At 43.7% G+C, this 12,120-nt stretch overlaps 1 protein-coding gene across 2 annotated transcripts in view; it reads left to right on the top strand.

Annotated features, from left to right (window-relative positions):
* The window catches only part of LOC306781881 (ankyrin repeat and IBR domain-containing protein 1-like), a 28,720-nt gene that overhangs the window by 8,166 nt on the left and 8,434 nt on the right, over positions 1-12,120 (top strand). For both annotated transcript variants that reach the window (XM_079274971.1, XM_079274970.1), the window contains exons 5-15: positions 640-848; positions 3,626-3,714; positions 3,807-3,951; positions 4,340-4,506; positions 5,589-5,677; positions 6,499-6,629; positions 8,623-8,757; positions 9,325-9,411; positions 9,744-9,810; positions 11,268-11,413; positions 11,912-12,090. In XM_079274971.1, the coding sequence (XP_079131097.1) occupies positions 640-848; positions 3,626-3,714; positions 3,807-3,951; positions 4,340-4,506; positions 5,589-5,677; positions 6,499-6,629; positions 8,623-8,757; positions 9,325-9,411; positions 9,744-9,810; positions 11,268-11,413; positions 11,912-12,090 (1,444 nt within the window). The remainder of the gene's footprint in view (positions 1-639; positions 849-3,625; positions 3,715-3,806; positions 3,952-4,339; positions 4,507-5,588; positions 5,678-6,498; positions 6,630-8,622; positions 8,758-9,324; positions 9,412-9,743; positions 9,811-11,267; positions 11,414-11,911; positions 12,091-12,120) is intronic.

Below are 12,120 nucleotides of genomic sequence, written 5' to 3'. Positions count from 1 at the left end.
AAAGAGAAAACCAGATGGCAGCAGGTCTATGTTGTTGTGTTGGAAAGGCTTACGTGGTAGTGTGGCCACTGCAGAGGAATTTGTGTGGGCTTTGGTGGATTTAGCATTCCGCTTACCAATTCTCACAAACATAAGACAGCAGGGAAGAAAATGTTGATACATTTTGTGTGGATGAAATGAGAACACGTCTAGTTTTATCAGGTTGAATGGGGATGATGTCATACGCTGCCCTTGATGTGTATCCATGCGTACATTCCTGAAGACAAAAGCTTTTGTTTTCTGCTCTTGTAATTTACTCAGTGATTCTAGATTAGAGCTGCTTCGTGTGACGTGATCGTGTCTGTTTGCCTATCGCATGGTTCAAAAAGGTCAATGTTATTAAAAATAACATGTTAGAATATTTTTATTTCTTTACAATGGTCAACTCACTTCTGGCCTTTTACTACATGTGTGTATTGATTTACCTTTTTCCCCTCAGCTTAATTTCATCCAAAATGTATTTATGCCTCACTGCGATGTGCTTATAACTAAACTAATTGGTTTCTCATTTACTTTGATTAGGCCCTATTCCTCTCTGTTTGGATTCCTGCATTAGCATTTCACTCTCTTTAATTATGTCTATTTATTTTTTTGCATCAGATTGGGACAGAGAGAAGCTCCTAGAGGCCTGGATGAGCAACGCGGTGGAATGCTGCCAGCGCTCGGGGGTACAGATGCCGAACCCACCTCCAAGTGGTTACAATGCCTGGGACACCTTGCCCTCGCCCCGGACGCCACGCAACACCCGCTCCTCCATCACTTCCCCAGACCAAATCAGCCTCATGCCTGCCGACGAGGAGTCCTCTCTGGTGAGAGATGTCCGCGGCTTCCCGTTCGCCAAAAATACGTTACACAGTTGTCACCAAACTCCTTCTCACTTTTGATAAATGTAAGGTTAACAGGGACGAATTTGCAATAGCTGCGATCAATCTGCTGAAAACAGTGATGCCTCCCACAAGTGTCTATAAGAAATGGGTTCATGAGTTATGAAAGAGGGCGTGGCTTAAGTATAGAGGGCAGGGCTAACCCACACCATTGAAACAGGAACTCTGCTGAGTGCAAGGATCAGGCAGCAACCTCCGGTTCTGCCGAGTGCAGCCAAGTGTCTTGAAGCTTCTCTGTACTGACCAGCAGAGGGCTACTCCTCCCGCACCCAGGCCGCCCTAAAGCATACTCCTTTAAAGAACACTTTAAATGGGAGTTGGAGATGTGGTAAATGAGAACACCATTTTATTAAATTCTATCATTTAACTGTACTTCTCAGTGAGGAGACAACATTAAACCACAAGACGAGTTGCCCCAGGGAGGCTCCTACAGCAGCAAAGGATAAAGCTAGCATGGAAGCTCACAGACTAGTAGATGCTGGCAGTGTACCCATGAAAACTCCACACAAGTGTTCATTTAAATTGAGTCCCTCCGGTGTCCTGAAGAGTTTCTGCTGAATTCTTTAAATTTTCAACGCCGCACCTGTCTTTCCGCATAATGTTGCTTTATTTCCCAGCATTGTATTGCAAGCAGTCATTAGCATGCACGCCGGTGGTCTCGCCCGCCAACATAAACACAAGCAGCACTTCCTCTACTCCTCGGAGAACAAGGGGTTTGTTAATTATGGTGTGAGCTCTGAACATGAGAGAATATTGTAATACTTTCTAAAATAGTGTTATTAGTATATAAAATTCTACTGTCGATAGGCCAATAAAAATAGGTGGTAAGAATATTCCACAGCGACCATCTGCTTCTGTGCCGAGCATGAGGGAATGCGTAATCAAATTGTAGAGACTCCCAGATGTTGTGTGGAACTGTCATGCTGTCTGCTTAATGACTTCACTCTACACCTAACATAAACGGGTATCAAGCACGGCCTGCAAAGTCAAATTTAAGCACCTTGCAAGTTCAACAAAGATAAAACAAATATCTGGTGAGCTTGCAATAACTAAAGCCCCCATGAGTCGTAGACATGCAAGTGTGCTACTAAAACTGCTCGTCTACAAGAACATTATTGAGCCTTATTGACCCACTCCTACAAGAGGGTCCCCCCCCCCCCCTCTGATAGTTATCAAACATGCTTGACATTTTCCTCAGCAGTCTTCTTTGTGAGCAGTTGTCAAGATGGAAATCATGACAAGTAATGTGAGATGTCCTTTATGCTGTTGGCCATTTGTCTGGCTCGACCACTCGCTACAGAAGACTGTCAATGAAGCTATCAAGTGTGCTTGATAACAAGCAGTGGAAGGCAAAGAGGCCGTCCGTGGCCTAAGGACATGTGTTCAAATTTGCGGTTAATTATCAGTTTATTCCTGTAATTTTACGGTTTTAAAATTGGGCATATTTCGATTTTAGTGTGGAAAATTATGAGCTTTTTAACATACTAAATGTGAGCAAAACATATTCATGCTTGTTGTGATATTTTTTAATGAATGCTGTTAATTGTGTTGTACATATACATTAGAACTTAACTGTACGCATAAGTGTGGCATTTCCACTGCCATAAGTATGTGTATATTTATATACACAGTAATGATGGAAAGCTGATCTTCTCGTGTGCTTCTGATGTTTTTGACACCTGTCATTGGTGTCCAGGGACCTTTAAGCTTTTGAAATAACATTTCTACCTGTGGGGAAAATCACACATGAATGCTCATTCGTGCTTCAGAAATAAACTGTTGATAGATGGTAGCTGAAGCTGACAGCCTTGATTTACATCAACTACTTTATGAGAAATTACAGGTTGCGTTTGTCTGACAGTATCTTTTGTTGTGACTTTCTGCCTCGAACTGCACGGTGCCAATCGACCGGGTCTACTCAAGGGCCCATTTAAAAGGTTCCAGTTGATTATATCACATTCTGCTCTTTCACAAATCAATACTTACATTGTTGAAGTACACTGCCTCCTTTATGCCTTTTGTTCGGGTCGGTTTTTCACTGTAACAAGGCCTGTGTGTGGGCCTGTGTGTGTGTGGGCCTGTGTGTGTGTGGGCCTGTGTGTGTGTGGGACTGTGTGTGTGGGACTGTGTGTGTGGGACTGTGTGTGTGGGACTGTGTGTGTGTGGGCCTGTGTGTGTGTGGGACTGTGTGTGTGTGGGACTGTGTGTGTGGGACTGTGTGTGTGGGACTGTGTGTGTGTGTTAGTCCCTGTTTGTGTCTCAAGTTTCTGTGGATGTGAGAAAATACGTCTTATGACAGAACAGTAATCCTTGAATCCCCATGCTAATGAGAGCTCATCATCGAGGGCCGGGCGGGCATTTCGGGCAAGAACTACCCTTGTGTGTGTGGTTAAAGCATGAAATCAGCTGGTTGGGGGGGGGGGGTGTTCTGGTCTAGTCATCACATTGAATGTTAACATTACGCCACATTTTTGAGAAGATGGTCCAGACAGCCTATTCTCAAGGTTGTTGAATTTCAGTCCAAAACCTGTCACTGACTCAAAGGCCGTGTGCGTTTGAATTGAAAGGGTGATGTCATAACATATGAATTGTACTGGAGGGCCTTTTGAAATTGCTCCACAGAGTTTTAAGAATTACTCTTTTTAATCTAGACTGAAATTAATTGCACCGCGGCCTTAAGACAGCTTTCTTTTGTATCACAGTGTGGCATCTGCATGTCTTCCATTTCCGTCTTCGAGGAACCCGTCGACGTGTCCTGTGGCCATGAGTTCTGCAGAGCATGCTGGGAAGGGTAAGTCATATTTTTGGTTCGGCTCAGGATGTACTATGTTTTTCAGTGTCAACCTCATTGCGGTGTCTGCAATGTAACGTATGCTTCCTCAGGTTTCTAAATCTAAAGATCCAAGAGGGTGAAGCACACAACATCTTCTGCCCGGCCTTTGACTGCTACCAGCTAGTGCCTGTGGAAGTCATCGAGAGTGTGGTGTCCAGAGAGATGGATCGGCGCTACCTCCTGTTTGACATCAAGGTGACAAGATGAAACAACAGAGTTACAGAATTACACGTACTGTTGAATTGATAACACCCTCGGGGATAAGCACATGACTCCCGCAGTTCAATTTCAATGTGAAGAACGCAGATGACTGACACGGCAGGTCAGAAAGGGGCAAACATTAATGAGAGTAGGGAGAAGTTATTGGCTTTCAAGAGTTAGCGGTATACATGTTTTTAGCAGCGTGATTCATGTTTTTTTCAGATTTTAAAGACGTTTAGTAAATTAACACCAAGTGGAAAAGGATTGTTTCATTGATCTCCTCTGGCAGACGCTTTAGAACCGGTAACAGATAATGTGCTAGAAATGAGTGTCCTACGGTCACTGAAATACCTTTAATCGACTTCGTTCCTTCTGTTGACAGGCATTTGTGGAGAACAATCCAGCAATCCGCTGGTGTCCCGAGGCTGGCTGTGAAAGGGCGGTGAGACTGAGCACCCAGGGCTCTGGGACCTCCTCCGCAGACCCTCTTAGCTTTCCCCTCCTCCGGGCTCCAGCTGTAGATTGTGGCAAAGGCCACCTCTTCTGCTGGTCAGTAATCAGTACCACACCTGATGAAAATGAAAACATTTTTGTAGTTACTTTTATTACAGTTATTGCAAGACATTCTAATGTGACATTAACATGTTTTGATCCATTATAAGCCAGATAGGCAGTTCACTACAATAGACATTTAGAGTGGCCAGATTGAAGCCATAAGCCGAGTAAAAGGCGTATGACAGCCTGTTAGGAGCTTAAGATATATCTCAGAGTATGAGGAAAAAGATTTCCTGCCGAAAACCAGGTACCACTCGTAATCTGGCTAATATATTAAGTCTTTATGATAAACTAAGCTAAAGTCCTCCCAAATCAAGCTTCGTACTTAACGCACAGACACGAGATTGACATTGACAATATGCCTTTTAATTGCGTTTCCCAAAATACTGAACTACTCCTTTAACTTGTGATGAATGAACACATCTTCTGTTAAAATGTTAAAACCATTTTTCAATCGTGGAATATGTATCGGTGGACACAAAACAATTCAATCCGTTTTAAGTCTTTCACAACAAAATGTGTAAGCTGTGAATGAATCATTTGTAATACTTTCTGTGCCCATATGCACACGGCGAACATGCAGGGTCCTTGCCACACCTATGCTGTTTGGATGGGTATCCATGTATATTTTCTGTGTACATATATTTGTAACTACCCTGTCTTTGTCAGCTTGGCAACCCTGATGCTGTGTAGTCCTCCACCTTCTGTCCTCTGTATTACGTCATTATCACAACATGACCTCCACCCCAACTAACACTACCCACCTCACCTCGCTATCCGGTGTGTGAAAGTGTCCGTCAGCTTCACTGGTCTTGTTTACCGGTACTCAGGAGTGCAGTTGACTTGATTGATTTGGAGCTGGATGTAACACAGGTGCGACTTTAATAGTTCCCATGACACGAGGAAGGCATTTAGCTGTGAGGCAGATATGGCCAATTGATGGTGGTCTCAGACAGCAGTGTGTGTTTGGTGTGTGTGTGTCCATTTTTATGTGTGGTCCAGGGACAGAATGTGTGCCTACAATAGATCTCTTTAGCTGTCCGCATCACCTTCATCTGTCTGCGCATATATTCCAGGGAGTGTCAAGGCGAGGCCCATGAGCCCTGTGACTGTGAGATCTGGAAGTTGTGGCTCCAGAAAGTCACTGAGATGAGACCTGAGGAATGTGAGTATTGACATCAATTTACTTATTTTTGGTTTGGGGTATGTTTCAGACATACAGCTGAATTTATAAACCGCACAGCACTCTGCCGTGAAACTTTAAAACAGACGTGATGCCAAATGGTTTGAAGGAGCCTATGTCGATTTATTTTATCTGTTCCAACATCAACTGACTTAGTCATTATTGTACCGGTAGAATGGTGTTAGGCTACCTGGTGGTAAAGTGCCAGTCCCTTTACTTGCCCAGATTTTTTGGCTTGCAGTCAAGTGATTGATCTGGAGCTAAATTGCCTGGAACTCAACCACAGTAATTAGAAACAGTTTAGCACTAAGCCAATTCAAATCCACCATGTTGATGATGAATTAGTAAGTAAAATGAACAACCCACTCATTGAGAGTATGCAATGTTTTGAAGCAGTAATTGGACGGTGTGATATCCAATAGATGATTTAAGGTGGCCCAAGTCGCTCCAAAGTGCAACTTCCTTGATGCGACGGTTACAGATAAAAGCATTTATTTAGCTTTGGAACCATCTTTCCCCTTCGATTTCCCCAGAATCTGTTCTATCTTGGCATTTCAAACGGCACATCAGAGGTGCTTTGATAACAGCCAATTATTTTGTGTGTGGTGGTGGTGGTGGTGGTGGTGGTGGGGGGGGGGGTGCGTGAGCATCTTGGGAGATGTTAGCAAAATATATAAGCATTACACATTAGTCAGACAGGACGATTTCCCACTCGGTGGTCTGTTTAGACGGCGTGGTAATAGTCATTCTTATTCTGTCTCATTATGCCTTTCTCTGTTTACCTCCCCCTCCTCCTATCGCAGTGGCTGGTGTGAGCGAGGCTTACGAGGATGCCGCCAACTGCTTGTGGTTGCTCTCGAACTCCAAATCCTGCGCCAATTGCAAGTCGCCAATACAGAAAAACGAGGGCTGCAACCACATGCAGTGTGCAAAGGTAAAGTCAGGGTGGGAGGTTTCACATGCCTGTCTAGATGCTGCAGGTAGTGTCTCACAATGGCTGAAAGATGGAGAGTTGAGCAACTGAGGGGAGGAGAGTGGGACTGACAATAGACATCTGGTGTCAGGATAAAAAGTTGAGTGGGACTTGATTTGAGCATGCTGGTTTTAAATCAGCTTTAACAGAGGTTTAGGTGGGAGCATCACGAGGGAAATTTGTTGAACACGATAAAGGAAGCTGAAGGCACTCAACTCATTTTAGAAGCACACATTTGGTCCACCGAGAAACTCAGTGAAAAGCTGCTCCAGTTTTTTTTAAACCTCTGAAGCCTCATGGAAACAAAGGATTTAAATGAGTGGCTAATAAAATATTTTCCTTTAGAGCAGGTTTTGCTGTGTTCTAGCACTATTTGGGGTGCTTCTGATTATACGCCTTATTTAACTTTCAAATATCTCACAAAACAGATTTTGGTTATTTAGTAATAGTCTGTCAGGTTATTATAACTTACACCGTGGACTCGTCTGATATTTATGAATAAATCATTGAGTATGAAACACTGGATGTGTTGCATCACTGAGAGCATTGTTCGTAAGAAGCTCTTTAGTTTTTGGTAAAGGTAACCGTAGCAATGATGTTGTAATACAATTATGAAGGTGACTATGAGTAATCACTTTCAAGCTGCCATCAGCTACGTTTAGCAGTCATTGTAAAAGATTATTTTACAAGTGGCAGCTGATGATACTGCCGTGCTCACAAACAATCCATAAGCCTTCTGGGTAGTCCTGCAGTTATCCAGCAGCTTCTGTCTTACTTAGATGGACAAGAGAGAGTAATTCAGAGGTGACTGAGGCAACAAAAAGACACTCAGACAGAGTGTGTGAGGCTGATAATCACACAGACTGCCTGACTGTATCTCTGTTACTACCACTGTCGCTGGAGGGGCCAGGCCATGGAAGTCGCACAGTGCAGTCATACAGCCTCCTCGTGTCTCTGTGACGGCCCTCTCACTTGTCTCCATCCCGGTTAAAGAGGCTGACTAGAGATGGAGATTAGTTTGAGAGAAACAGAGCGGCTCTCACAAGCTGAGAGGCCACGGAGGGCTCAGCCTATTGACCCGTTATTACCTGGCAAGAAATGGCTTTGCCCCTGTTGCTTGGAAACACGGGACTCTGTGTTGCAAAGGACCATTTCGGTGTCTTTTCGCTGCCATTTCCTTCCCTCCGGTCTGGCTTAACACTTTATTTCTCACCATTTCACAAGCTATCTTTTTGTGTCTCTCTGCCCTCCCACTCTTTTATTTGGTATTGATTTTCCTGAAGCGTCATGTAAGCATGGTGTTTCCAGGGCAACAGAGGTCTCAGCCTTTTTAGGGTTGTGTGATGCTCTGGCTAACTTGTCACCTGCAGAAGTACTTGTGGCCACAAGTGGGGAAAGAAATCACTTACACCCAAATAGGATGCAGCAGATTGGAGTGGTAGTTTTACGATCCTCAATGGAACTTGCTTCCTCAAATACAGTCTGAGGGCCTTCTAGTGGCAGCAGGCTACGAGGATTCATCGCAAACAAAAGCCTGTCTCCATTAAACTCCATTTATAAAAGGAACAAATAATAGACGGGAAGAAGATTGAGACAGAGACAAGTAAGTGGATCCTGAGTCCAAGGTTTAGGGACTCTTAAAGATCTCATTCACTCTTAATTCTTTTTCTGATTTTGAGAGCAGAAAAAAACTGATTTTTAATAAGACATTTCAAAAATCTTTTTAGTTCTCATATCCTCAGAGATCCATACTTGATAATGTTCGGAGTTACACAACTTCAGCTAAGTTAGAAAGTCTTTTTACTTCAGGGGAGATGAATCAGGTGAAAATAAACAATTGTGTGTTCATGAAATTCATGAAATATAAATGACCCCAGTACATCTGGACTAGCTTGTGATGTGACGGCTGACCAGAACAGATTCAAGTCTGATATTTCCTTTCTCTCCCTTGCAGTGCAAGTATGACTTCTGCTGGATCTGTCTGGAGGAGTGGAAAAAGCACAGCTCGTCAACAGGAGGCTACTATCGTTGCACTCGCTACGAAGTCATCCAGCAGGTGGAGGAGCAGTCAAAGGAGATGACTGAAGAGGTAGACACACGCACGTTAGAGATGGGCGCTTAGTTTCAGATCGTCCTGCTACAAAATTAGGAAGCAGATTGGCTCGAGTTGATCAACATCACATTCAACATGTGTTTCAGCACACTTAAATGTCCCATTTCCAAAAATGCAGCTCGCAGACTTTTCCTTACTCATAGCGCTAAGACTCTTTCTACATCTTTTAAGTCACCGTATCTCCCCGACAGAACACATTAGCAGTTGAATTTCGGCCTGCGTGATTGTTTTCTTTCAGCCCAACGTTATTGAAACAGAGCAGCTACTATTAGTAAAGCGAGAGCAACAAGCCGGCCGACTGCCGAGTGACGGAATGTCTTTGCAAACGCTCCGACCTCTGCGAAACACGGAGATCAGAGGAGAGAAACTAGCGCGGCAGACAGAAAATGACAGCAAAACGTAGTAAAGACTCCGACTGAGCTGAAACGAAACCAGCCTCATTGTGCAGAATCTTTCATGTCCCCCTGGTCAGCCATCTTTTAAGAAGAACTTGGGGTCAACATGAATTTATTGACTGACCGGTGTCTCATCACTGTTTTGCAGGCAGAAATGAAGCACAAGAGCTTTCAGGAACTCGACCGTTTTATGCACTACTACACACGCTTCAAGAACCACAAGCACAGCTATCAGGTAAGCAGGCCTGCCTTTGCATCGTGTACAAACAGTCATGTAGGGGTTGAGGCAGCGGGAACTTGTCCTATTGTACCGCACAAGGCCTCATAGGTGGGCTATACTCACTAATGCAATATAAAGTATGGTAATTCTGTATTTAGTACATTTACAATATTACTGGCTACTGTCCTACTTTTTAAACTGTTGCTGTGGCAGAAATAATTGATAATTGATTCATTGCCAATTTATCCAGCTTCATATCGTGATATTCTATTCATTGTTTTGGCGGGCAGTCTTCTCAAGACAATTTTCTGCTTCACCGTAAACGTCGTCTGTCTTCCTCACAATAGCTGGAGCAGCGCCTGCTGAAAACAGCCAAAGAGAAGATGGAGCAGCTCAGTCGAGCCCTGAGTGGAAGTGAGTGTGCAGTCTCCCGTAACGGTGTCAGTCTTCACAACACATTTAGACACATCTTAATCTCGTCCTCTGATACCGAGCGTCTGGAGGTAGGCAGACACAAAGGTGTTATGTTAATGTATTAACAGCACAACGATGGCTGTAGTTATCAGTCAGCAGGCAGGTCTACCTCACCAGAAAGCGGTGCTTTGTTTAGAGTGCTTTAAACCCACATCGGTACAAGCAATTACAACCTGTTTAGAACAGCCACGTTTTCTTCTGATACACAACGCTCCGCTTGCATTTCTGTAGATTCTGATTGCAGCGGTGTTACTAATATAAGGCTGATCAGCTGACAGAGAAATGGAAATTGCCATAAGTCGTTGTGTACTCAGTTGAAAGTTTGCACAATTCATCTCGCACAAGACATTTGCAGACAGGTTTTACACTCAGAAAATAGCAAACAACCACGATTGACTTACTGTTGTGTATTCGGATGCAGATGTGAATACGGATGTGTTCTTTTGTTGTATTCAAAAGAGCTCATCGTAATGTCATGGCCCACCCCTGCCATCTAGATCGCTTAAAGGGAACATTGGCAACCATTTATGTGGATTTCCACACAGTGCTGAATATAAATGTTGTCCAATGAAGAAATAAATCCCCTGGTGCCTGCTGTATTGACTATTCTCTCCTACATATACCAGGGTGCATTGTGCATGAGCAACAAGTTTGCTGCATTACACAAGCTCTCTTAGCTTTCTGTTAGCCACAAAATGTCAAGGTTTCTCTTTTACACTGAACTAAGACGAGCTTGATTAGCATGTTAGCTCATCAGAAAACACACTTCATTCAAACTTGACAGAAACTAAATAAAACTCACCAAACACGTCTTGATTAGTCGTTCCACTATCCAGCAATCACAAACGCTGGTTTGGTCAAAATATGTCCTTAATTCACAGAGTAAGATGTGAACATATACCGGCTTCTACTCCCTCAGAGGCAGACCATTACATCTACAAAATACAAATCGCCCTGCTGGTCTGCTGCTGAAAACCTTCATGCAAGCGAAGAGAAGAGCAGAAGGTTTTTGATTGGCATTGTGCCCTGCAGCACTCTGTCGTCCTTCCTTCACTCCGACGACTTCATATTGCGTCACTGAGTGCAGGAAGGACGATAGATTTTGCAGCTGCGCCCCAGAGGCACAGAGAACATCGGTAAGAACTGCAGGCGATTTTCACACTAGATTAGATAGGTCAAGGTTGAAAATCTGTCAATTTTCCCTTTTAATATAGAATAACAGGATCTATAATACCATAATTAGTACAACAGAGCCGTTCTGTCATATGCTTTGTCTCAGGATTGATCATCGTACGTACTAATCTACCGACATGTGTAGGCCATTTAGGCTGGAATAAGGGATGCTTGACAAAAGTAAAGCAGAAACCCATTTTTTTGACTCTCCTTCTCTTGTCCAGGGGAAGGAGGCCCACCTGACACTACGTTCATTGAAGATGCGGTCCTAGAACTACTAAAGACTCGCCGCATCCTGAAGTGCTCTTATCCTTACGGGTTCTTTCTGGAGCCCAAAAGCACAAAGAAAGAGATCTACGAGCTCATGCAGGTTTCAGTCCTACTTATTCAGGAAAAAAAGACAAAATGTTCACAGCAGCCGGTTTCACATGTGCCATTAGAGATTTGGGACTAAAGCTTTCTACCACATGATCTCCACAGTCTGCCCCAGTTATACCTGCCCATCTCAGCTTTTAGTTAAAGATCGAGCATTACATAATTTATGATTGCCTGTAAAGACGAGGAAAGTACTTACCTGCTATCTTTAATATTGTGGCATTTTAAATACTGTAAAATGAATGAGGAGGCACACATACTTACAGCATCATCTCTTAAAGGCTTGTAAAAAGAATACATTTTTAAAGATGCATACACACTGGCCCTAAAAGCAGTTGTCGGGCCACTTCTAAAGTCACTTTGTCCTTGAACATTCCAGTTTGGGAACAGACCATGAAGTTAAACTTGAAATCCTGTAGTCACACACACACTACTAAAATCACTTTGCCTTCCCAAAAAAGAAAAACCCAGCCAGCTCTCTTTCTGTCCTCAGACGGACTTGGAGATGGTGACTGAGGACCTGGCACAAAAGGTTAACCGGCCTTATCTCAGGACGCCGCGCCACAAAATCATCCGTGCAGCATGTCTTGTTCAGCAGAAGAGGCAGGAGTTCCTTGCTTCAGTAGCCAGGGGAGTGGCCCCCAATGACTCTCCCGAGGCCCCCAGGCGCAGGTAAAATCCAGACATGCGGCTCAATAAAGT

This window comes from Melanostigma gelatinosum (assembly GCF_949748355.1).
Source record: "Melanostigma gelatinosum genome assembly, chromosome: 9".
Taxonomy (NCBI): Eukaryota; Metazoa; Chordata; class Actinopteri; order Perciformes; family Zoarcidae; genus Melanostigma; species Melanostigma gelatinosum.
Note: the sequence above shows the minus strand (reverse complement) of the source record. Positions and strands in the feature narration are given on the sequence as shown.